This window comes from Aythya marila (genome assembly GCF_965140915.1).
Source record: "Aythya marila genome assembly, chromosome: 2".
Lineage (NCBI taxonomy): Eukaryota > Metazoa > Chordata > Aves > Anseriformes > Anatidae > Aythya > Aythya marila.
In genome coordinates, this window is record NC_139043.1 from 59,747,220 (window position 1) to 59,775,090 (window position 27,871).

The window sequence follows — 27,871 nt, forward strand, 5'->3', positions numbered from 1 at the left end:
TTTGTATTGAACGGATGTGAAATTACATGAGCTCTGATGATGTGAATAATGCATGAGATTTAAGACAAACACATGAAAGGAGCTTCTTTTTCATGTCAAACAATTCTTTATTTTTTATGGTACAAATTAAAAGTGACAGATCTGAAGCTGTTAAGAAATACACAAAGTGCAGCTTTACTGACCATACAGATATTGCTCTAGATTAAGTACAGTTTTTGTCAGTTTTTTATTTTTTATTTATTTACTTATTTTTCATGTTAAGCAACCTGTGCAGATAAATCAGCTTTGGTTTCAAAGTCAGAGTAGTAAGGAGCTTTTAAATATCCAGTTTGGTTTCTTGGTCACAAGTCCACCACATCAACTCCTTTTGGAATTATTAGCATTTTTTTAAGAACACAATACAGTCCATTTCGTACTGCCATCTTTCCCGCTGCATGCTCCATGCATGGAAAAACAGATCTCTTTGCAGTGCTTCATAAGTGACCCTGGTGACCATTCTGTAGATTATAGCACATAGGACAAAAATAAGAATAATAATAATAGTAATAATAATAATAATAATAATAATATCACTTTTTAACAATAAATAAACAAATGTGCCCCACATAATCTCAAGTTGGAAACAAGCAAACCACATGACAAAAAGCTCATTACAAAATGTTATCCAAACAGATTTTACAGTCAACCATGACATGGAAATTAACTTCCTCTCTTATCTTCTTATTTGAATGTTGGTCAATAACTGGGTACAAGTAGAGTGCTGAGGTAAAACACTGATGAACAGTTTTATTTTTGTATTTCTTTTTTTTTTTTTTAATAGTAACAGTTTAGTATTGCAAGATTGTCAGCAACATTTAGCCATATCTATACAATGTGCATATACCTACATACATTGAGCTTTGGTCCAGCATTGAGAAGACGAGCAAAGGCATTTTACATATTTCTTTTTGGTTATAGCTTGAGTTCTTTGATACGCCTCTACTTGTTCCTTCCTAGCTCCTTTTTGCTTTCTTGTTCTCCCTCTCCCTCTCTTTTTTTTTTTTCTTTTTTTTTTTTCTTTTTTTTTTTTTCCTTTTTTTTTTTTTCAATAATAACATAAAGAAACTGGAACCGTTTGAATGCATTTGATTTCTTCAACTGTCCAAAATAGCTTTTTAGTGAAAAAACATAAAAAGACAAAATCAGAACAGCAAGTGAACCCTTGGTTCATTATTCAAATAATAACTATCTCTCTCTCTATATATATATTAAAAAATTCAATGATCAATAAATTGGAAAACCATTAAACCTTCACATATGACTGAAGAGACTTTTGTTTCATTTGCTGGTAGCAATTTATCTTTTAGTCACATGCAAAATTAAAAGGTATTCAAATGTAATCAATACATGAAATTTGTTTACAAATGGAAACCAGAAATGTTACTGATAACAAAATAAAACAAAATATTTATGGCCCCCAAAAGATGTATGACTCACACGTAATTTGTCTTCCTAAGAATCTGTTCAGGCACCATTTATGCCTCATAGCAAAAATTTATTTATAAAAAAATTAATATAAGAAGCATTACAACACTTTATAAATAATTTACAAAACATAATACAAAATTAGAAAACTGTAAAAAAAATCACTGCACATGAATGGTTTTAAGACTGTGGGATGAACATCATTTTTTCTTCCAAGCTGGCGATTTATATTTATTTTACATTTTAACTGTCCTAGTTATATCCTTCCGATATGTACTGTGGAACAGAAGAGAGCTTACATAACTGCTGCCAGCATAGTTTTAAACATTTAGTAGCTTTTGTACACCGTTTAGCTAACTTTTCTTCTAGGGGGACTTTTTCTTCACAAAATTTAGCACAGTCCCTGGGAGAACTGGAAATTTAGATTTTAGACAACAAATGGTTGATGGTTTTGTTCCCAGGCTGTTGATGATAGGGGCAAAGGGAGGGCATACGGTCTCTAGGGTGGATGAACAGGTAAAATGTTCATGGCATTAATGACCAGACAATTAGCAGCATACTGGAGACATGGGTAGGGCTTCAGGAGCATCCACTTCCAAATTGGTATCTGTTCTTCCTTGCGTCCCTGCTGGCTGCTGGGTGGTCTCCTGACCATTATGTAAATCAAATTGTGGCCATAAGTTTAGCTCTGTTTGGTATAGATATCAGAGATATATATATCCACAGATAGAGGTATCCACGGGTAGAGGGGGGAAAAAGAGAACCCAGAGGGTCAGATGTTGCTGTGAGGCTATTTCACATGCTCAGCTTGGGTAAAGTGGCTTTTTTGTCCCTCACACAATTTACCTGTGGTTACTTATTTTTTTTTCCCCCAACAGATAATTATATATCAACAGTCGGAAAAGAGTCAATAACAATTCACACTCTCCTCCTCATAAAAGCAATACTGAAAATATCCTTAAACATACCCTGCTGAAGCTTAAAGCCTAAAATGCATTCACTGGACATGAGCCCAGCCCCGAGTACTGGATCCTCAGTGCTCTCCAACGTTGACCTTTGGGAGCACTCACATTTAGATGCAGTTTCTGGCAGAGATGAAACCTTAGAACTCTACCAGCCATGCAGCAAATACCCTATGTTACAAGGCAAATCCCATTAATAAAATAGTGAGGGCCAAATTCAGAGCCCAGTGAAATCAGTGGAAGCCCCTTTCTTTCACTATTTCTTTTTGAGTTCTTGAAAACATAATTTTGTAAGAGGGGTGCTATTTGAAAACCCCAGTACTTTGTAAGCCTTCTTCAATGTCTTGGCTAGACAACCAAAAATCCAGTACAATCCTGAGGTCAGTGAATGCAATCAGGAGTTATACCAGCAGAACTTTTACTCTACTTCCTCTACAGTAAGTTGAACAGAATGTCAGATGTTAAGGGCTTCCTGATCATGAGGCAGCTCACATCCTAACAATGGGCTAAAGTCCAGAGTCTGGAGCAGAAATCAGCACAAGACGAAAATTGCAGGTAACCTTCATGGGTCACCCATAACCCATTCAGAACCTTTAACACCCTTCTCTCCATGTGAGCCTTGGTACACTCCTAAGTCCAATGATCACAGTATTTTAGAAGATGCTTGTCCCATCAACATGGAAGTCATAGAAAGTTGTCTTTAAAGGAGAATTCACCTGAAACACTGCAGGTGACCAACCTCACTATTTCCAAAGGATATTCAATGGGTTTCCTAAATCCTGATTGCTTAATCTAGCCAGTGATCACAGCAGATACCTGCAGAAACCCACCCTCCCATTGAAGAATTCAACACGGCAAACATAAATATTGGGATGACCAAAAAGGCAGAAGGAACCAAGCACTAACAGTGAGGCAGTCCACTGTAATGTAATGATCAGACCATCCTCATCACTTCTTGGTCTGCTTGTTTTCATCAGAATCTCAAGAAATTTCTTTGGCTAGCAGACTTTGGAGAGAAATTGCTTTAAACAGAACCGTGATATAGATGCAGTACTGAACCAAGTGTGTAGTTTATGTTTATACTACAAAATGAGTTTTGGTAACCTCTCCAGGTTTGTGGCCAAAGGACAGAGAAATCCCAAGCTATGCAGTTGACAATAAACACAATGTTCAGTGTGAGCTAACAGTTCATCAGACACAATTCTAATCCTTCCTTGTCCTCTATTGCATTTCAGCATATCAATATAAAAGTGTTTAGGTTGCACTTTCTTTTTAAAAATCTTCAAAGAGTACTGGGTTATGAGGGTGTGGGGAAGGAGTGGAGAATGAGCTCAGGGTGGAAGGCAGCAAAAAGAGTCAGAAAAAAACAAAAAACAAAAAACAAAAAATATAAATGCAAACCAAGATTTACACCCTTAGAAGAGAAATACCAAACCCTGAAAATCACAATAAAAACAAATGATTTTTGGCACCCAAACACTTGGAGATTGCAAAAATGTTGACTAAATGCAAACAAAAGAAACGGAGGTGACCATGATGGAATGGCTTTAACACCTGTTTGTACACACCTGCAGGGGGTGCAATCAAGGATGAGAGAAATTAATCCTGTTGTTTTCATCTTTTCAAAATACAAATGTAAAAATTCATAACACAATTTTACACCCATAAAAGAGTAGACTAACAATCTAGTTTGCAATGCCATGTTTCTGACTTTGGTTAATAGTTTTCATAGTGAATCAGCACTTGATACCTGAAAGGCTACAATCACTCCTCCAGGTGGCAGGCTTGTATTCTCTTTTAAACAGATAAAAGTTTTTTCTTTTTTTTTTTTCTTTTTTTTTTCTTTTTTCCTTAAAATGTGTTCACATTTTCATAATATACAGAAAAAAGTAAGCAGTTATTTGGTTTACTTTAAGTCCATTTAAAAAAAAACTGGCTTTTTCTTTTTTGGGGAACTAATTCTACGACACACACACACACACTAAGTGTTGTGTAGTTTTTTGTTTTGTTTTTATATAGGAAAACCCATGGACATTTATAAACTGTTCTGTCCTTCTTGTAGTTTTCTCAGTCTTTTACTTACAAGGGTGATGAACAGGTATTTTCAGAGTTCGAACGGTTACATTTCTGTTGGTGCAGGTTTTTTTTTTTTTTTTTTTTTTTTTTTTTTTGTGTGGTTTTGTTTTGTTTTGCTTTTAGGAGTTTTCTTCCAGAGAGTCTGTTAAGGGCTCCATAGGAACTGCTGTCGCAGGCTCGTGTTGTTTCAAACGTTTAATTGTGTTCTTCAGTGCTTGCCTCTTATTGCAGAACCAAACTCTAACTACTTCCCGGTCATAGTTCAGTTTCTCTGCAATCTCTGTCATTTCCTGCCCAGAGGGGTGTGTGTTCTTCTCAAAGTGGGCATTCAAGATCTCAAGGGCTTGTGGCGTGAATGAGGTACGCCTCTTGCGCTTTTTGGATGGTTCGCTTCCGATAAACTCGGTAAGGTTCTGCATACCTGCTCGATGGCGGGCCTCAGCCTCAGCCATCCACCGCTCAAGCACCGGCTTTATCTTCTGGGCACTTTTAGGGGTGATGTCCAGCTTTTCAAACCTGGCAGGATACAAAAGGCCAGGGTTCAGTTTGGCTGTCAGACTGCTAGCTATAGTGTTCTCTTGGGCTTCCTGTGGTAGGAAAAAGTGGCTTCTCAGGATGGTGTGTCTGAGGGAAAATTGAGAAAGAAGAGTCTTACACTGATGCTCTGCCAGGGTGGGACTTCCTGCCTGCCTGACTAATTGACTGGCAGAGGTAATTTACAATGGATTACGAAAACTATCAGATAGGTATATCTATAAATATAATTATATAGCTAGATATTTAAGCTATTACAAAACGAACACTACAACAAAATTCTAAGCACACTAAGTAACACAGGTTATGCGTACCATTTTCATATTTCTGAAGATCTTCAAAACCCTTAAGGCTAAGTCTAATTACAGGAAATGACATCAAAGGCAATTGATTTTTATCATCTCATCCTTGCGATTAATCCCTTTGTTTTCTCCCCATTACCACCTTGTCCAAATACCACAGCTTTAATAATACAAACCAATGGCAGTTACTAGCCTCTGAATATCAGGTTTCCTTTCCTTTCATTTTTTAGCAATTTTCACTGTTTGCAAGTTAACGCTATATCCCTTTTCTGGGTCGGAAACAGATTCCCATAGCTCCGGTGGTGTTCATCTGAAACAGCTGGACACTTTGCAATTATCTTGACTACCCCCACAATGTGCAAAGACAGACTCATGTTTTCCAGATGAAACCCAACATAATAGTCTACTAATATGCTGTGGCACCAAGCTGGGTTTATTGTGGGATTTCTACAAATGGTACCGGAATGATATCATTTCCTGTAAATGAGGTCTTCTATATATCATTTTGCCATCAAAAGTATTTTGCCAAACCAGATTTTACAAGTCTTATAAAACATCTGGAAAAGCAGCTACACAAAGCTTTAATCCTTTCAAAAACAAGCAGAAGAGCTGAGTTCATTCTTCAGTTCTTATAAGTACTTGTTTCTTTCATTTATCAAGTTCATCCTCTCTTGCTATGCATTAAAAAAGTCAGCCCAGTTCCTCTGATGCCACCCATTTGTATTTCTCCACTTCACCTACGTCCACACCATCATAAGTCCGGCATTTAACACTGTGGAAAGGTGACAATTATTGCATGGTGTTGCTGCCCTCTCCAACCCACCCAGTGCTCAAACACTGCTGCTGTTGCTAATCACAATGTGCCTGGGAGGTGAGACTGACCGAATCAATGCTTTTGTGCAAAACAACTTGGTGGCTGGAGTTAGTGATTTTTAGTGTCTATATTCGGCATGTGGCAGCTGCAAAAAATATTTCAGCAAGGAACAAAGCATTTCTCACAAACAAAGAATGAGACAAGAAATAATTTCAAATAGTAACATGGCAAAGAATTTGTAACCAGTTCCTGGCATCCTAAAGTGGGATTGACTGCATGGTGTCCTTCCTTGGTGTCCAGTGATATTTCGGTCAGAAGTGTATGTTTTAGAACTCATTGTGCCAAATTAAGACAGTGCCATTATTTGCATGCAGAACATACTGGCGTAAGTGGTGTATTGCTGATATGACCTGCAAAGGGCACTGGAAGACTCTACTTCTGCCTCCAAGTTGGTTGTTCAACTTGCTTACCTTACTGCCCTTTCCATTATCCTGGAGTTTATATTGAATCTCCTTTGTTACCATTAAAAGAAATGTTAAACCTGCTATTTACAAGGAGTGGCAAACTGCCACTGAAGCAGCATGTCTTGGTGCTTAACAAGAAATGCACAGTCATAGCAGATTATTACACCCCAAAATGAGATCCATTTGTGAGGGTCAAAGGAAGGAAAAAAAAAAAAGAAAAAGAAAAAGATAACTTTGCATGTATCTGGGACCAGCTTTTGCATTCAGTTCTGTATCCTGTTCTGAGCCATTTACCCCTCTAAGGGGGCAAAATTTGCCCTCTGTCAAAGGTCTCCACATTTAGGGTTTTAGTTAGCCATGTCTGTGCTCCAACTTCCTCTTTATTTGGGTTTTCATGACAATAGATTAGTGAAGAAACTTTCTCTTAGCAAAATTCAAACCATCCCCAGTGGTTTTCTCAGACATGAGGTAGGTGGAGGAAATGAGGACACAGCAAACTAGACATAAGCAAAGGAAACTGCAATTTGTCACTTAAAAGTATAGTAGGCTACAACAAATTGGCAATTGCTAAAAACTCCACCTGTTTTAGGCATTCTTTACCAATTGGCCATACAAAAGAAAAAAATATTAATCCTTAGCAACAGGGAGCAATAGCATTCATATCGTTGGCATTGCTTGTTAGTGTTGATACTGCAGTACAAGTTGTTTGGTATAACGATATACAAGTCTTGAAACAAATTTCCCAGCAGTAGTATCCTTGTATAGACTGAATAAAGGTTATTTTCTACAGGGAGGTATCTTATAAGAAAAAACAGTAGGGGAGGCCATAGAAGTGAGAGGATCCTATGGAGCTTTTTGTATTTAACAACAATCAATGGGTTTTATGGAAAATCATTGAGCAAAATGTGAGCTGCAAGCTCACTACCCCATACTGATGTTATTTATAACCTTAGTCTTAAACTGCAGGAAAAGTACACTTCCGTTCTATGGGGAATACATTAAAAGTATAAAGAGCAGATAAAAAGACAGAGCATTTCATGGATCACCAAGAACAAAATCCACTTAAATGAGCTTAGAGTTGGTTTCTTGGCTTTCACTGATGGAGAAGGACTATAAGGCATTGCCCAAGAGGAAAAAGCTGTTACCTAAGTGTGTTTGTTACCTCATGCATAAACATGGGATTACTGTAACACACGTACGTGAATATACGGTGTTTGCTTCTAACTAACTCTGTCAAGACTGTATTATAATTTCATATGATTAGGACAGATTTCCACTCCTGCTTTGCATATATGGGTTGTCATTTTATTTTTATTTTTATTTTTATTTTTATTTTTATTTTTATTTTTATTTTTATTTTTATTTTTATTTTTTAATTAAACATTTAGTTGTTAAAAGATGAATAGCTTCTGGTTTGCAAGATAGCAAGATAGCAGGAAGGATAATTTTTTCCTTTCTGTGTTGCCTAGGTAAATCATCATTAACATCCTATATGTGAAGTGCTAACCATAGTAATACAAGTTTTAGCTTAGCAGGGATGCAGCCATGAAATATTTGTTCAGTAACCCTATCTGTAGAAAATGGCACAGTATGAAGAGGGTCAGCTGCTGCTTATCCAGCACCAGCAGGGTCTCCAGCTTGTCTACTGAATTAAGTCTTGATGCCAGGAATATTTTTTCTCACTTGTTTAAAAAAGAAGAAGGAAAAAAAAAAAAAAAAGACTAACATTACTTCAGGGCTACACAAGAAGAACATCTTATTTGCCAGATACCAACATCATTGGCTAGTTTAAATCCAAGAATAAATAATACATTCTAAAGACATATGACTCTGAGCATGCTTCTCACAATAAACTGAATAATTCTGAAGAACAAAGAGAGTAGAGGAGAGTTTATGATGTAACTTGTTACCTGCAGATGGCAGACTGGCTATAGGCTGGGCCTTCGGTGGCGCTTAGGGCTTGGCCAACTTGAGTCTGTGTCAGGCCAAGGGACAGGCGCCGGATTTTAAAAGCTTTGGCAAATTCTCGGATTTCTTCCAGATTCACCCCATCCACTTCTCCAGTGGCTGTTTGAGGATCTGTTGAAATATTTTTTGAATTGTGTCAGTTCTTCATGTTACGTACGAATGGGCTAGGCTTACCCCATGTTTCATTGTCAGGCTGTTCATGTTTATTTTTAATTATAGAATACTTCTCCCTTTCGCTTCTTTCCCAAACAGAAACAAGCTTGCCTTGCTAGGTGTGTTATGAAGCATGTTCAGATTGCTAAAATGCTAACTATGCAGCCGTGCTTCCAAGTGGTGGTGAAAGATGTTCAAAGACATATTTCATTGCTGAACTCCCGAGAAAAGGCCAATTCACCTCAGAGCGAGGGAGTGGCTGAGCTCCACACTCGTTTTTGCGTTGCAATATCTCCCCCACTTTCGACAAGTTGTGTTGCCTCTGTCCCCTTCTCATTACATACAGAAGAAAGGCAGCTGTTAATATATTTATTTGCAGTCTATGGGGACTGCTAAACATGAACATAAACTGCTTTTTTTTTTTTTTTTTAATTGTCACAATACTTTCCACTTTATCTAAAATTAATGCTAAATAAGGAAATTCATAAACCTTCCTTCCCTTTTCTGCAACAACCAGCTCAAACCACCAGCCAAGCATCCAAACTAACCCAGCAGAGGAACAAGCCCAAACACAAAAAAAAACTCTTTCATTTAAAAATCATCTTTTAAAGATGCCTCTGTGAGAAGCAGCCTTTCAAGCTTTTCTTTCTGCCTCCCATCAGGTTGATAATCAAGGAGCAGCGTATTTGCAATATCGGCCATTAGGTTTTGGATGGTAATGCTGCACAATTTGTTACTTTTACATTAGCCCCTCAGAAGATAATGCTTATGATGCTGTGAGAATAAATCTGTCCTTCCTCTCCATAGCGGTTTTACTGACACAGAAGCCTTTGTCCCTGAAAGGGCACATAATAAAGCATGTCTACCACAGGAAAGCTCCTTTGGTGCTGGATAACTCGGTCAATTTAGGACTTATCAAGGGAAATGACACAACAGCTGGAGAATGGAACTTTTTCCCCCCCCAAGCTACTGATCCCTGGCTAAATGAAAGCGTTTGCCAAGCTGGAGACAGCATGGGACTGGGATGGTGGAAGATTTCAAAGTGTTGTGCAATCCTGCGTGTAGTGAAGCCATTCTCCCAGCGAGATATCTCTATTGTTCTTCACCTCATTCCTCAGACTTCTTAGGTGAAAAGTTTACAGCACAATAACCTATCAATTTCTGTAAATGCAAGCAGTTGTCCAAGGACAGTGCTAGACTACATTACTATTCTGAACCCTATATTACAGTGGCTCCTGCTAGTGCTGCTATAGCTAAGGGCATGTCAGCAGTACAGTAACAGGGCTTTTATTTTCAGTGGTTTATAAACCTGATGTAAAATTCCCTTATAATGGAAATGTCCTATAAAAAATCTTTTAGTCCAATAATAGAGACAGAGGAAGAAGTTTTTCTGCTATATAAATTCAACCTATATCTATTCAAAGCCTGAGTGAAAGAAGCACATGAAGAAACAGGATTTAAAAAATAGACATCTGTATAACTATGGACCACATGAACTATGTGTACAGGTAAACACACACACATACACAGGCTGGACCTAGTTTTGACGATGCACCATGCTCCTGCTGTCAGTGCTGTGCTTGAGCTCACCTGTACATACATCCATGTACTCAATCAGTGTAAAGTTAGGATACATATTATTTGCTTATTAGTAGTGAGGAGCTATTAGAGAGGCTACACAGATTTGAAAAGTAATTGCCTTTGCGGATGTGAAATATTCCTACTTATCCTATCCACAGTCTACCTAGCATTCCAGTTGGGATTTTCATAGATACAGAGTGGAGATGAACGCTTATCAGCCCTTTGGTTCTCTGAAGAGCAAATGAGACATGTACAGAATATCATAAATTATAATGGCCTCAAAGATTCCCTTGAGTAAATTGCACTAAGATGGTGACTTTCCTCACCGCTTTCCTTCCTTTTAAGGCCTCTGACTAGGGTGGTCAGGGATGTGACAAAGTACAATTCAGATGTTCCCAGAGAACTCTCAAGGTAGCAAACTCTATTGCTGTCACCTGTAACCTTTCTCCCCCTCAAACTCCTGCAAGGAATAACAAGGGAGTTAAGAAAGCTAAGGGGTCATATGCTTGCTCATGGTTATACAGAAATTGTCATGTTCTGCTGAATTCTTCTGGTACAATGCTTAGAAAACTGAGTATCATGAAAAGTCCTTTCCTGCTTGGGGGTCTTGGATGATGGAACAATTAGGCTGAGGTCTCCTTAAAATAAGAAAGAAAGTTATGATGCACTTCAGTAATATGGGAGTAGATATATATGGCATAGCATTTGTTGACAAAAAGGCTTCACTCTTATATAGTGTCTTTAGGAGGAAGAACGTGCTAATGGGTGGACAAAAACACTGAAGCCTTTTATCCATGAACTCTAGGAAAAACAGTGTTTGTATCAAATCAGAACCACTACTACTTCAGGTGTGATTCAAAGCCCTTTGAAATCCATAGAAATAGTCCCTTGAATTCTATCAGCTTCGTGTTACTCATACAGTACTATGAAGCCTTTCCTACTGATATCATATAACAGCACCGGTCTGTTTTACTCTGTTGCCATTAAAATGCCATCAATACATAATCTTGGACCCTGTGGACTAATATATACACATGCATAAATATACACAAATAGATAATGTATTTGTTTTTAATAAGTTCTTAGCTCTCAGAACACTTAAGTGGATAGTTTACTTCACATTTTAGGAAGAGTAGTTGATTGAAGACTGTAAATAAACTGATGCTTTTCAAATTAAGTGGATATCCTAGAGAAGGCTGCACAGTGCTAAGAGGAAAATAAAGAATACCAAACTCATTGAGTGGTTAGGACCTACAGTTTCAGTATTTAGAGTAAATATTCCCAAGGTACATTATGGCTCCATACTCTATTGCTGCTGTGTCTATTAAACTAGCAGGCACTGAACAAAGATGAGAGTTGTCTGGGGCCACTGTATGGGACATATGTATAGCAGAAGAACAAAAAGGAAGGCAGCTAAAATTCCCCCATATGTCCTGGTAAATGGTGAAGGTGGGTGATCAGAGAAGAAGAAAAATATCCACAGGCTCTCCTGTACTGAAAACCATTTTTTTTTTCCTTTTGAAGGAAATACTACTCCCACTTTTGAATTCTTTCAAAATTCCACAAGTTTGTTGGTGAATGCAAAGTCTTTGTGATTTTAATAGTGACAGGAAAGAGTTGCTACAGAGAATCAATGAACCCTGAAAGAGAAAGCAAATTTCTGTTGTACAGAATTCTGCCTTGGGAGGGATTACAGGTGATTTCCCAAGTCAGACAGGGGGAGAAAGAGCTGGCAGAGGAAGTCCAAGAGAATGTAAATTGGATGAGAGAGGTGGGACAAAACACTGTTAATGAGAAATAGGCTGGAGCTCATGGGAAAGAGAATAATTTGTTTGTGGGAGGCATTTTAATTTAATAGTAACAGATAACAGTAAAATGAATTTGGAAGGAAGAAAGGACCTTCATGGAGACACAAATCTCCAAGCACGAGGGGAAAACAAACAGCAATTTCCATAAAGAGAATATATGGTAAGAAAGGTAAAGAAATAAGAAGAGGGGTGCCTCTGAGAAGAAAAAAATGAAATGTAAAAAAGGAGGAATGACAATGTAGAATTGAATGAAGAGAAAGCAAAGGAAAGAAAGGATAAAACAACATGAAAAAAAAACATGCATAGAAAAGGCATGAAGAGTGGAGATGAATCTTGCAGTCATTACTTAGGCAGTCCTTCTTTTAAAATGTCCTTTCTCTGGAAACATAATAGTTTGTCTTAAGAAGAGCTAGCCTTGGTTGCTGGTGAGGAATGATGGAGTGAGGATGAAGGGAGAAGCTATGAAGAATGAAACAGTGCACGGAAAAAAAAAAAGGACAATAAAACAAAACAAAATAAAATAAAATAAAATAAAATAAAATAAAATAAAATAAAATAAAATATTATGGGACATCACAAGAGGAATAAATCTATAAAATAAATGAAGGGAAGTAGTACGAGATTAAGGAAATGCACTTTCTTAGAAGTTTGGAAATGTTAAAAAAATGTAATATCATAAAGAAAATATGACTAGAATGAAAACTGAAATGAATAAACACAAAGAACCTGAAACACTGAAGTTACTAAAGACCAATCCTGATCCCTTTAACAAGGGATTTTAATAATTTCACTCATATGACATGACCTCTGGTAGAGAGTGCTACTCTCTCTCAGTAAGTGTGCAGAGCCTTGCCTGAACCAATTATTTAACTACTGAAGTTGCTGTAAGCAACCCAGTTAATAAAATAAGGTAGCTGAATTTGTCTTGAACTTTATTACATTTGGCAACAGCTTCTGGAATATGGTGCATCTCTACTGAGATACTTGACTCTGGAAGGCTGGACTACAGCTTTGGAATGAATGAGAAATTGAAAATAACCATATTCCTGCCTCACAAGTGGTAAAACAGTCAAAGAGATATTCAGGAGGCCACAAGCCTCTTGTTTTCTGTTTCTCCGTTTCTTGCTGCCCATGGGCCTATGGATTTATTTCATGACCACTGACTCATTGCAGGCCTTATCCCACAAAAGACTTTGGACGGACTTTGGCAGGCTCTAGGTTTCAACTGAAGGCTTGTAAAACAAAGCTCTGCTGGCCACTGGGGGTGTTGGGATGCCAAGAAGGTTCTGTCCCATCACGGGCCATGTGCTTGGCATAGAAGTGACCCTACCCTTCAGGGATCTGCACCCAGAAATTGACTGTATTCTACAAGTGGGAAAGTGCCTGCAACAGGGAGGCACTTTCTGTTCACTTGTTTCCCCATGTACAGGCACAGTTGTATGCAAATGGGTTTTTATACTCCTAAAGCAATTTTCAAATTCATGAAGATCAATTAAGACTATTTATCTAAAAAGGTGCTATTATCAACAACAATGAAAAACTGTAAAAAATGCATCTCGCTTTACTTTTCATGTTTTGTTACACAGGCGGTTTGATGTTTTCCTGCTGAAATGACTGTATTTTCCTCTTTCTTGTAGGCTCTTTTCACATTACTAGAAACCAGTGGGTAGCTCTCTTGTTCTCTGGAACATTGGTACTTACTGCTTGGTCACCTCAAGCAGGCTTATGCAAGCATTGTTAAATCCAGTTTGTGGTTGGCTAAATGTTATCAAGAATATGCTGGATAACTATAAAGGATAACTGTTTTGTTGATCTCTCCCTCGCATTATGCACCCTTTTGGTCTTGAATAACTAGGGACTGGATGAAGCCTGAAAAATAAGTTCCATAACTTTATATTCTTTTGCCATTATAATCACACTTTTTTTACAGGCAATTCCTATAATCACCCTCCCCCTTTGGAATGCTCCTAAGAGCCGAGTCCCAGTGAATTAATTCCCATGGACAACACAGCCCTCCGTCCACTTGTATGAAAAGTATTTTCTTTGTCCTGAGTTCCCCACTTATTGATTTAATCAAGCTGTTGTTCAGTTTTGGGCAAAGGAGAAAAACTCCAACTATCTTCTCTGTTCCATTCATGATCACTGTCAAGGTATTAACTATGGCTAAGTTTGCCTGGCATTTGCCATTATAAGACAAATTTGAGAGCTCAACCACTTCTGAGAATGAGGTAAATAAAATATGTTGTTCTGCCCAGGTTAAAAATAAATAAATAAATAAACCACAAAACTCGATTGTTTTAGAAGCTTCTGTATTCCTGCCATTTGAAGCTGGGCCTTGATAGCTGTCAGGGAGATAACTTTCATGTCTGTAGTAGACTTCTTGCCATCCCAAGTAACAATCTGTTTCTAACAGCCAGGTGAGCTTCCAAAGTTTCTATTTCCTTGGTAGAGATTTGTTACACCTCTGCATGGAGTTTTCTTTATGTTTTTCTCTGTACTGAGAACATTGGAGCCTAAGACTGCAGGAGATGGAGAAGAACGCCTCCTGCTATGGTTGTGGATCTGGCCTGCTTTGGGCCATGAAGACAGTAAAGACAAGGAGACTGACTTGCTTCTCTTCTGGTCATCATTTTCCACACTATTCCAATGACTTTCAGGGAGAGTGGAAGTGGATTTGGACACAGAAGAGGCAAAAAAAAACCAAACAACCCTGAATCTGAAGAAAAAGAAATGAAGGGAAAAAGAGCGGGAATCTGGGTTTGGAGTGGAGGGAAAGAGGGTCTGATGTGCACAGACAGAAAGTAGGACTCACTAGGGTAGAGGAAAGAAAATCGGGGAAAAGAGAGGCAGTATTAGTGATAAAGCAAGACAGAAGAGGACAGTGATTGCCTGATAAGAATGCTGGTAAAAGGAATACAGAGATGGTCTAGGGACAGAGACCATCTGGAAGCTGGAAGATGACTAAAGTGAGAATAGAAATCGAGGGATGATGGACTGTGGGGGAAAGAACAGCAGTGAGAAAGTTGAGGAAAGAAGTACCGCGGCCAAGGGAATGTAGATTGTGTGAAGAATGGTGTGAGGAAGTAATGGGATTGGAACAGAACAGGTGTTAAAGAAGTCAAGCCTGAGAGGAACAAGTAAAAAAAGTTTATGTTAATTTGTGCACCTCCCTCTCTCCCCTGAACTGATATTCCTGTGCCTTGTATGCCTCTGCCCTCAGCCAAACCCATGAGCACAGCGTGTGCCTTATTCCCTTTTAGAGCAGGACAAACAAGACGATAACACAACCTATCAGCTTCTTCATCCATTCAACCAACAGAAGATCTCATATTTCCAGCTTGGAATATAAGTATTATCTCATCATATGACTGACTCACATTACTATTCTGCTTTTGTAACAACCTTGAAATATATCCAAGCAAAAAATGAAGCTAAAAGAACAACCTTTGAGTTGCACAAATAAACACTAAGAAGTTAAAAATGCTGGGACAACAGTAGCCTGCTGTGCTGGTCTGAGCACCGGGCCATTTTTTTCCACAGACTCCTGCCTTGTCCAGCGCACAAGATGAATTGCGCTTCGTTACAGAGGAACTGATTAAATTATTGCCTTTTAACTTGTTCAGTGTGTGGCCCCAGACCTCTGCTAAAGCTATTCACCAAAGACATAGTTATTCATTTCCTCTTGAGCTTTTCTATTTTTTGAAATCTTAATTTATTTTCTTATGTTTCTGTAAGATGAGGGTCTTCCCCTTCTCATTCACAGACGAGTGGACAGATATTAAGGCAAAGGCATTTTTGGCTACCCAGTCAAGGTCAAGTAGATGATTTTTTAGACTGTGGCTTTAAATGGTGCTTTATACAGTTCCACAGTAAAAGTGCACTTTGAATTGTGAGTGCCACATTCTTCTGTAAATTAAAGTCCAGAGTCTCAAGCTGGATATTGAGGCAACACTTGTGAAAAATCTGTTGTATGTGACTTGTCTGCCATTGCACCGTAATTATGTTGCAGACAGAGCTGGAGCTCCACAGCTCTCTGCTGCCAGAAGCAAGACCAACCCTCACCCTTCTACAAGTCCCTACCTCAGATGTCACACAAACTGGGCAACAGTTTAGTGAACCAGGTAGGGAACAAACCCTGGGACAGTGTCCTCCCATATTACATGACTCCTCCATTGAACAATGATGCAAAGAATGAAGGATGAGGAAAAAAAAATAGTGATTCTGTGATTTTAATCACAACACATTTGGTTATTACAAAATACATGTTATAAGGGGAGTTAGATATAGTTGGACTAAGTACTCTTTTCCTGGCATCTCCTAAACTTCAAGTGATTTAGCTTGTAAAGTTAAAAGGTCTTCTTCCAGGTTGCTTTTATTGTGTGGAGTGCTAATCCACATGGGGAAATTCACTGGAATAACTTTTTGGGGTAGAGTACCCCTCAACAGTTATTGTAGAATATATTTTTTTATAACAGTGTCTGCAAGGCAAGCTATTCTGGACCAGCAATTGAGAAGAACCTTATTCTGCACCAGCTATTTTAGTCAATTTTCCCACATAGGTAAAGGGTAACTATGAATTTTTAATGTGAAGCATCTTATTCAACTTCTTTCCAGAAGCTTGTCTACATGAGAAAATGTACTGACAGAACAATAGCAGTATATTTCACTGTAATTATATCTATATCTATACATTTTATGTACTTACAGCTACCCATGTAGTTGTGTTTATTTCTGAATAAAAGTATTCACATTGGGAATTATACTAGCATAATTTTACCACTATAGCTCTGCTAGTAATTTTCCCATGTAAACAATCTCTGAAGTAATCCAATCAAGATTTTTTTTTTTTTTTTAAACAAAACATCTTTTCCAAGCCCTCCACAAGCTAGCATCAGTCATATATTTTCCATTGCCAACACGATGTGAGCTACACTGTTTACTCGAAGTATGCACACAGTGTATCTTTGAACAAGGTCATCCAATACAGTTAGATTTTTGCAGATGTGCAAAAACTGTTAATACTTCTTATGCGTACTTCCAGCCTATTGTTCTTGCTATGTGAAGACCAAAGTTAATGCTAATTAGGTAACAGTGAAGACTCTGAAATGTGTGAATTAGAAGAAAGGGCTGGCCAGGAAGTTAGCTGTTACAATCCCAAGCACGAAACTCAGTTATTTTACTGCAGCATGCTGCTCTCTCCTCTCCCACATCTTACAGTTCTTGGTTGCTTAAATTGTACAAGCTTTTCCTGGCAAGAAAGGTCTCTTGTTCTAGATTTGTGCAGTGCTACATTTTGTAAAACAGTTTGCTACAATAACTAAGCAAACAAACAATAAAGAAAAAGCAACTTAAGCAGAAGTAAGAGACTCTGCCCACCAAATATTAAGCAATATAATTACACTGACTTATTCAAAAAATTCTAATTTCAGAAAAACATAAACTACGTTTGAGTTTTAAGAATTGCTCAGTGTTGACAAAGTCAATTAACAGCTGCTGCCATTTTAATGAGCATTTTTAGCATTGCTTGCAATTTCTCAAGGCATGTTTACCTTAAGCCCCATCCATCACAGCACTTAGGAGTTCTTATTGGTAAGAGTCACTCTAGTTAGCAATATACAATCTAATATATGGAAAAAAAAAAAAAGGAAGGAAAGCAGATCAGGAAACTCAGCAGTAAGGAGGACAAACAGGGGGGAGAAGTAAGGAGAGACAGGGAGCAATACTTACTGCTGACTAATTGGCCAACACTCAAAGCTGAAGAGGAGGAGGATGAGGAGGAAGAAGAGGAAGCCTGACGCACTGGGCTTTGAGACATAGATGCTTGACTGTGAGCCAAATGCAGGAGATTGGATTGTGAGGCTGCTTGTCCCACTTGCGTCTGGGAGGGCTGATGGAGCTAAATGTTAAAATGTAAAAATAGGTATTTAGAAAATGAAGCAGTAATAGAAAACTTTCAATGCACCATCTCACCCATCTATTTCCAGGGAACAAATCCCCTAAGAACATTAAATACCACAGACTTGGTTCAGATGACAGTGTTACAGTAGGAACAATTTGAACTCCCTTGCATTCTGACTTTCCATTTTTTTCCCAGTTTAAGCAGATAGTTAATCTAATTAGCAGCTAAATACTTGTTTGAAATGGATGATGAGAGATCTATGACATTCCCAGCAGCATTCTGATTTAATAAATACATGTCCTTACCTGTTTTCTGACTCAAGAAGTCAGACTTTTATTCCCTACATGGATTCTCATATAAATCAGCATTGTTTCAAAGGGATCCTTTCATACTGCAGGACCAGGGCCAAGAAGAGTGGGAATGGGGAAGAGAAGATAAGGTGGGGGGAGATCCCTTTCCTACAGAAAGGAATAATTTGTTGTATGACATTGGATCTAGCAAGCAAACTAAAATTGAAATCTTACTTCTCAAATGATAAATTGTCCTTTCTTAAAACACACAGTGAAACTTCTGAACCCCATTCGCATCAGGACTTTGTCAAGTAAGACATATCTAAACAGTCTAGCAAGTTCTGTAGATGCAAATGACACGCTGTGATATATTCATCTGGCTTTAGAAATGTTTGTTTACACATTTTACAGTACTGTAGTCTTTGGTCCTTCACTAGAGGAAAACAAAGAACCATTAATCCCTTCAGCCTAAAATAAACTTTCATATGGGATTGAAAACTAAGATTCTCTGCTACTGATTTTTACATAAAACTTCCAGCAAATTCAAAGGGTAGACTGTACAGAATTAAGGTACATGATAGTGTTGTAGTTTAACCTGGCTGGCAGCACAGCACCACGCAGCCATTTGCTCACTCCCCACTCCCAGTGGGATGGTGGAGAGAATCAGAAAAAAAAAAAAAAAAGTAAAAGCTCATGGGTTGAGAAAAAGACAGTTTAGTAGGACAGAAAAGGAAGAGAAATAATAATAATAATAATAATAATAATAATAATAATGATAATAGTAATAGCAATAAGATGTACAAAACAAGTGATGTATGATGCAATTGCTCACCACCTGCTGACCGATGCCCAGCCTGTCCCCAAGCAGTGGTCTCCTCTACCCCGACCAGCCCCACCATATTATATGTTCAGCATGACATCATACGGTACGGGACATCCCTTTGGCCAGTTTGGGTCAGCTGTCCTGGGTTTGTCCCCTCCCAGCTCCTGCTGCACCCCGAGCCTGCCCACTGGCAGGACAGAGCGAGAAGCTGAAAAGTCCTTGGCTTAGTGTAAGCACTCCTCTGCAACAACTAAAACATCAGCGTGTTATCAGCATTATTCTCATACTAAATCCAAAACACAGCACCATACCAGCTTCTAGAAGGAAAATTAACTCTATCTTAGCTAAAACCAGGACAGACAGACTTACAGTTTTATGTTGGCCTTTAGTCATCCAGTACAGCTCTTTCATAGCCTACTAACATAGTAACATAGTCCTGAGGCACTCAGGTGACTGGTACTTAATATACCTTTATTTTATATCAATCCTTGATACTGATCAAAAAAGATTGACAAAACATACTAAAAGGCTTCACTTTTAAGTGATACCCATTATTTATATTCTCAGAAAGGGGGAAAGATACGGGCCTGCTTAGCCTTGCTCAAAGTCAGTTATTTAAGATCATTTCTTGAATTCTAAGGAATATGAGGTTTTCTCTTTTGATATTTAACTGAATCAGTGACTTCAGAAAAGGAGCTGAATTCATTAGTAACACTAAAATTATATACAATATGCTCTCAGAACACATAGAAATGACTGATGCTAAGTAGACAACAAATTGTATGGCACAGTAGATAAAGGCATCTAATCACATTCAAGATGAACGGAATACATATGAACAATTTTAATGACATTATTCCTGTTATGAGTCTGCTTAAGAATGGAAAAAACACAACTCTTTTTTTTTTTTTTTTTACCACATTGAACAATGTAACACAAAATGAAGCCAGAAACCTTGAGTTAACCTTTAATAACAATGAAAATTATTTATCTGTCCATGTTTAGTCTATTCTGACTTCTCTATGGATTCATAAGTAAAAACATTTTATTATCTTGAGGAGCTTTTCTTTTCTAACAAGTTTTAAAAGAGAAAACTGGCACTGTATCAAAGGGATAACAGTTGAGAAACCGATTGAAAGACTTACAGGTTTTAGACTCATGCAAGCATTGGGCATCTGTGAAAAAAAATCGCTAAGCACTGGATTTTATCTACAGAGCACTTCCAACCCAGAACGTCTACTTTTGTACTATCTTCTTTTAGGGAAGGAGCCTACTAGAAAGGCTGGCCTCCTCTGAATGCTTCAGAAGAGGATGGCCCATCCATTACACATGCAGAACTCCAGGCTGGAGCCTTTAGAAATCAGACTGGGAAAGAGAATTTGGGCTCTGGTCTGTTGTCAAAGGGATTCTCTGGCAAAACTAAAGATTTCTGTCTAGGTGAAGGAAGAAAAATACTGTATTTAGATGAGTTAGATGCTTCCACACTGGCTGGAATAGTCTTAGAGATGTTAGTGTTTATCTGCGAGGATGGAGGAACAAATGTGGTGGCTATTTTTAAAAAGAAAGATCTGCAAAATTATAGTCCAGTCAACTAAACTTCAACCCCTGGAAAAGTACTGAAGAAAACAATCAAACAATTTGCAAGCACCTGAAAGAAAACAAGGTAGTAACAGACAACATGGATTGTTAGGAACAAACTGTGTCAAACCAATCTGATCTCCCTGTAAGACAGGGTAATTGGCCTTGTGGACAGGGAAAAAGCAGCAGGTGGTTTGACTTTACAAGTCTCTTGACACTCCCTTGTGTGACATTCTTTATAACCTAGGGAAACATAGTTTAGATGAAACTGCTGCAGAATGAATGCAAAAGTAGTTGGAAATCAGACCTGACAGGATGGTTATCTATCTGCTGAAATAGACGTGTGCAGGGATGGTGCTTCACAGAAGCAGAAACAGGAAAGACTATTCAATATTTTCCTAATGACCTGGATGATGAAGAGGATATGTTTACTAAATTTACCCATTGATGCCATGCTGGGAGGGACTTTTGGTAGGCTGAAATATAGGTTTAGAATTCATAATGATCATGTCAGTTTGAATGTGCCACCAAGAACAGCGGTGTTGCAAAAGCCAAGAAAGGCAACTCCCATAGTGAACTGTGTGAGCAATAGTGATGTCTGTAATGCATGTGAAGAATCTTCTTTTCTACTAATCACTGGAATGGCCTCTGTAAAGGCAGCACTGTGTCCATAGCTGGATGCCACACTTGAGAAAAAAAAATGGACTCCCAAAGGTGTGGGAGTTATCTGAAGCTTATGAAGATGCCTAGAAGGAACTGGTCATGTTTAATCTAAAGAAAGGAAGTGCAACGCTCTGGAAGATTCAAATTAGATGGTGGGAAAAGCTTTCTAACATGGCAGTGAAGCACTGGCATAAATTACTGGGGGAACTGACAAGGTTCATATGAGAGTACTTAGCAGCAAGTTAGACAAATACAGGAACAGCTGCTCCACCTGGGAACAGCAGAGGTGACTGGATAATCTCTTGAACTATAACTTTCCAGCCTTATTTTTTTTATGATTCTGTGTCATTTTCTACCCATATTTCTCAGGTAGAAATACATGGTCATGTAAGAGACATAGCACATGCAACACGTCCAGGCCACAATACACATATAGTACCTGAAAGTTCAACTGCTGAGGATGAACACAGTAAAATGAATGTTTCCAGAAAGCACCAAAATGAGTGGACATTCTCCAGTTTGCACTCACAAAGTAAGCATACAACCACCATATAGCAAATGCACAGTACGGTTCTTAAGTCTGGAAAATGTTTGATTCTCTTGACAAATTTGCACATTGCATTTGCAAATGCATTTGTGAAATAACTGGGATCCGAAGAACCTTGGCAGTTTCTTTTGTTAAACCTCTACGAATCTTTGGATGAATGTATGAAATTGTCAGAATTTTAGCTGGACAAATATTCTATGGAGAGTAAAGTCTGGATGAACACTGAGTGACCTTAGGTGCAACAGCAATTGTTGGTTTCTAACTCAATGCTTATGAGGGAAAAGGGAACAATGGGGTTGGAAAAGCTGAAGAGTCACCTTAAAGCCTGATCAGGGACTAAGGAAGGATTCTATCTTCAACACCCTACATAATTTTCAGCAAACCCCCTGTTTTACAGATGTGATGGTTAAGCTGTAAATGTCCCGCTTAAAGAACAATGATAGTTATCTATGACATGAAATTGCATTAAAATACTCTCTCTCTTTTCATCTACTATAATTTCCATTCCAGAAATAGCCTTAAGGAGAGGCGACGATTAGATTATGAATTAGATTCCAGATGACAGAATCAATTCAAACTTGCAATAGCTGACTTTTCCCAATTTTGGACACGTACATATGATATGAATTATATTTATGACTGTTGTGCATTTTCCATCCAAAGACAGAAGAAGGCACAGAAATTACAGAAGCAGTTGCTGTAAGTGCCATTCTGTGTAGGTGGATATAGTAGACATGCCGAGAATGATGACTGTATGCAACACTGATCAGTATCTGGCAGGAATATATGTATGCACACTACAGCTAGAGGAATAGGATGAATATGAGAAACATAAAGTGCAGCATAATACTTTATAAGAATAAGCTGGAAAATGCAGAGGGCCTGATTCTTATCTCCTTTACATCAGTTTTACATTCTGCTGTCAACAGTGAAGGTGGTATTGCTTGATAATGGTAAAGAAAAATGAATTAGGTCTGTAAGACTGAATTTTATTCTTAAGTTATGTATGTAGTATATTCCCGCTTCTGGGATGGTTAACTGGAACCTTATATTTAGGTCCACTCATGAGATCAGGGGTATTATTCCCTGCATCCAGGAAGTTACAGGATAGTGACAGGGAAACAAGGAATTTTACATAAGATCAGGAAAGGCAAAAAGGCCAAGTGGAAATAAAGAAAAAACTTTTGAGAGTTGCCCTGTATCATAACTGCTACTGGTTTTACAGAGTCTGGACAAAAAAAAAACAGGGCAAATTATGGCCCTAATGGAAGTTGCCTTGGGATGTCAGGGAATCTCCACCACTGGAGGTTCTTGAGAACAGGTTAAACAAACATTTGTCAAGAGCGATACAGGGACAGTTGATCCTGCCTATGGGGAGGAGATGGACTGCATGACCTCTTCGGGACCTCTCCGCTCCTATTTTTCTATAATTCAGTGAAAAGGAAATCTGAGAGACAAGGAAACACAATAAATTAGAGTAGACAGAGGTGAAAAAGACAAGTATAACAAAAAAGGCAGAAGAGATGAAACTAGTGGGAGTAGCACAAAGAGCAAGAAATATATTTTGAACAATCCCCTTTATGATACAAATAAAAATTCAATGTATTTCTGATGTCAGCTAGTTCTTCCTGGGAAATACAGATATTAGCTCTAATAAAGATTGTCCATGGAAGATTTTGATGTAAAAATACTTCCCAAATACTTTGAAATGACACCTTAATGCCTTGCAGAAGTAGCAGTTTAAGTTTTTCATGCTTTGATTTTTCCTGTAAGCTGAGCTCTCTGATCAGTCTACATTTCCTAAAATGTTCCACGTGCTTTTTTATTATTATTTGAGAAAGAGTTGTGGTGTACCATACCCTTTTGTTTGATTCAAGAGCACCATGGCAGAGGAAATCTGTCTTCAAACCTACTCATACTGCATGACCAGACATGGGCTTCAAAAATGTTTTCTTAAATCTTCTAGCAAGTTAAAAGAAGAAGTTATTACACATATCCCCACACTTCAAGCTAAATTGTTTTCACAGCAGTTCTGCCAGAATGTTTCCATTGGGGCCCAAATACCATATCTCATCACCCTTTTAGCTTACTCAACTAAATTAAAGTAAATATGTGAACATGAAAACTATTTGATGCTTAATGAGCATTTTCTCCCTTAGAATAGGATAATATAATATAAAGGACCTCTATACACATTGCTTAGACTGACAGAATAGATACATTTGGAAACTAGCATATGAAAGCTCTTTGGGTCCACACAGGCTGTGCACATGCTCAGCTCTGAATGAAGACAAAAGGAAAGAAGTCCTGGTGTGGTGTGGACACAACTGGGGAAGCGCTTTGGCAGCATCTGACTAGGATTTCCATTTGAAGCCTTACTGTGGGATCAAAGTATGCGCTGTAATTGCGGGTCTCTGGGCTCTCTAAATGATGTGGAGAACACAGATGGTTGTCTGTAGAATATATAATCTTATATGCAGATCAGGTGCATTGGTCATCTTTCTGACTCCCATCAGGAATGATATAATATCACTGTTACAATAATAGACTTAAAGGTATAGCTAAGGGTGTAATTCAAAGGTAACAGCAAGGTTCCTACAGTGAAGTGTTTTACTTTCTATGTGGCTCAGTTCCTTAGAATGATACGGGTAGTGTAGTAATATCTTCCTATTCCCTAAGGTGTGGTGCAGTTATATTGTCTTTTTTTGAGAAATCCTATTCCTGCAAGTGCAGATGCCATAAAGAAAACTGGTCAGGAAGAGACCTATGTTACAAACCAAACGCTCATGCAAGGAAGTCTCAGGTATTCTTGTAATCTTGAGTATTGAAATCTGGTATTCTATCCATGGACAAAATGGCATGATGCAATGCTGATGATAGAGGAAAAGAGAAAAAGTGAGAAAAATTGTCATCCACATCAGTGAAAGTCATCTATTATAAAAAGCAAAAGAAAAAAAAAGTTGAATTGAGACAAAACAGTTTAGTGGCTATGTTCAAACACAGAAAAAAAGAGTGCATTTCTCATAAAACAGGACAGCAGCAAAGTAATAAGAGCACAGCAGAGAAAAAAAGAAGAGTGAGAGCTGGTTAGATTTTAGCTGAAGAGAGGAAAACAAGGGATTGTATGGAGTTGTGATAAAGAGATGATGGAGCGTATGTGGTAGGTTGAGACTGCAGAAAGAAAACGTCTGGCACGGAATTGGGAAAGTAGCTGTACTAAGAATGACCATAGACTCATCTGAGAGCTGTCTTTTCAACAACTAATCTGGAGCATGACAGCACCTTCAAGACAATGAAGATTGGGAACTGACTATGTAAGAAAATCTTGCCTAGGAGATCGTTTTATTGTGTTAGAGTTGGCAGAAGCCCAAAGCTAGTAGTGCTATAAGACACGATGAAATATGAAAAGTTCTGGCAGGCAGTGTAGATAAAACACGACTGAGGACAACTGGGACTACAGGCCAGATTTAATGAATCTAGTATGTAGAAAGGAAAAGCCAGACAACAGCAAGAAGGGAACCCTCTTGATGAGGTACACTGGAGAACTATATAACATGCAGAAGGTGTTTCTGTGTGCTGTAGGCAAGCAAATGGTTATGAAAACACAAGTTATTAGGAAACCTGTTTAAGGAATCTATAAGCAAGAGAGTAGTTTTGAATCCCAGTGTTTTCTGGCAGCTGGATTCTTCTTACCTAACTTCACTCATGCAAGAATCAGTTTTCTATCCTAAAACAGCTATCTTAGCTCCCTCTCTAGTTAATGGAGACAACAGATACTTTTAGATACGTGTAAGAGATTCAATCTATCTCAAATGGTTCTTTTTTCAGCAGTGTGAGTTGCCTTCTGGACATGCCTATCTCTCTGTTCCTCTATAGGAAATCTAGTTAACTAGCTTTCACCAGGTATCTAACAGCTGTACGGCTAATGTTAAGCAAGGTGAATCCTTTCCTTTATTTCTGACCCTCCTAAGACTCCAATTTTTGGTTCAAGATCTTCTGTCAGTCGTGTTGGTGCAAATATGTGTTATTAAAAGTACAAAAGAACTCCTGAAAATGAGGTTTTCAAGTCTAGTAGCAAATGACAACACTAACAAATTGTTAGAACAAGATAATTTGTTCTTGGAAAAAATGTTCATTTAGCCATATGATCTGGATTGTGACAAAATCCCTCCTGAAAGGCATGAAGGTAGAAGTTCAGGTTGCAAGATACTTTTATATAATGAGATATAGATGGCTTAAAAAAGCAAGAAACATAAAATTCAGGAATAAACAATCCTTTTTCAAGGAAGGAGATCAAAGGATTTATAACAAATTTTGTTGACTGGTTGCAAGCAGAAAGAAAAGATGGTGAACAATGGTGAAGTTGAATTAGCAGGAGAAATGCATGAATTTCTTAAGTCAATATAGAATACCATGAACAATTTACAGAACCTGTTTACAACATACTGAGGGAGCATTATGACAGATGAAATACAGAGTAGATGCAAAAGTGATTCACATTAAAAGGAACCATTTTAGTGACTCACATGGTAATGATCAGAGAGGCAAATATCTATCATTGTGGATACATCTACTTATTGAAAAACCTGCTCAATGAGCAAAGATAGAAAAAAAGCAGGATAATAGACTGTATTGAGATAAAGACATAAAATAATGCTGAAAATATTATAATGTTATTATATAAATCAGTGATGCATCCTCACTGTTTTCATGGCATTCAGTTCTGATCACAAAATCTCTGAGAGATTATTGTGGAAATTGAAATGGTTAAGAAATGGCCAGTAAAAACTATTAAAGCCAAAGCAGAACTTGTTTATGAACAGAGATAAAAAGGACAGACCACAACAGGAGTGAAAGCAGCTGCCCCCTTTAAAAAGTCATTATAGCTTTTAGGAGAATTCTTAGTGTAGATGTTGCTTCTTAGTTTAGTTAAAACTTGGAAAACAGTGAAAGCACTGAAGCTGCAACTATTCAAGGTAGTTTAAAGAGGAATACCCCAGGAGTGTGCTCAGGTGGCCAAGAAAGCTGACAGCATCCTGGCTTGTATCAGAAATAGTGTGGCCAGCAGGGCTAGGGAAGTGATTGCCCCCCTGTACTTGGCTCTGGTGAGACTAAACCTTGAAAACTGTGTTCAATTTTGGGCCCCTCACTACAAGAAGGACATGGAGGTGCTTGAGCATGTCCAGAGAAGGGTAACAAAGCTGTTGAAGTGTCTGAAGAATAAGTCTTATGAGGAGTGTTTGAGGGACCTGGGGTTGTTTAGTCTGGAGAAGAGGAGGCTCAGGGAGACTTTATTGCACTCTACAAGTACTTGAAGTGGGGTGGGGGTCAGTCTCTTCTCCCAAGCAACAAAAAATAAGACAAAGGGAAATGTCCTGAAGTTGTAGAGCTAGAGGAGGCTTAGGTTGGATATTAGGAAAAAATTCTTCAGTGAGAGGGCTTTGAAGTATTGGATCAGGCTGCCCAAGGAAGTAGTTGAGTCACCATCCCTGGAGGTATTCAAAAGGCACGAATATGTGGTGCTTTGCGACATGGCTCAGTAGTAGACTTGGCAGTGCTAGGTTAATGGTTGGACTTGATGATCATAAAAGCCTTTTCCAACCTACGGTTCTACTGTGGGTAGTTTAAAGAGCATAAATCAAGAACATCTATTTATTCTTTAAAACAAGAGATAGGATTACAATGGACTTGGCTGTGTACATTGAAAAGCAACCTATTTACAACAGAGAAGAAGAAACACTACTTCACACTGTACCTAAGTAATCTATGAACTCATTTCCATGAGGAGACATTGAGGTTTTAGTCTGTCAAGTTTGAAAAAGTTGTCTGAATATATAATGAACAAAGTCTACCCAAGAAAAGCTGACTAAAAACAATATACGAGACATGTAAGTCTTCAGGCAAAAAGTAAGCAGTAACATGCATTACTTAGCAACTGATACAGA

General features: G+C 38.1%; 1 protein-coding gene across 1 annotated transcript in view; it reads right to left on the reverse strand.

Moving 5' to 3' along the window:
- Positions 1-4,621: 4,621 nt before the first annotated feature.
- Positions 4,622-27,871, reverse strand: part of POU6F2 (POU class 6 homeobox 2) — a gene marked incomplete at its 3' end in the record, with an annotated part of 316,938 nt that continues 293,688 nt past the window's right edge. Inside the window, exons 8-10 of the mRNA XM_082752801.1 lie at positions 17,854-18,022; positions 8,527-8,695; positions 4,622-5,126 (exon numbers count right to left, since the gene is read on the reverse strand). Coding sequence (XP_082608927.1) covers positions 4,622-5,126; positions 8,527-8,695; positions 17,854-18,022 — 843 coding nt within the window. The remainder of the gene's footprint in view (positions 5,127-8,526; positions 8,696-17,853; positions 18,023-27,871) is intronic.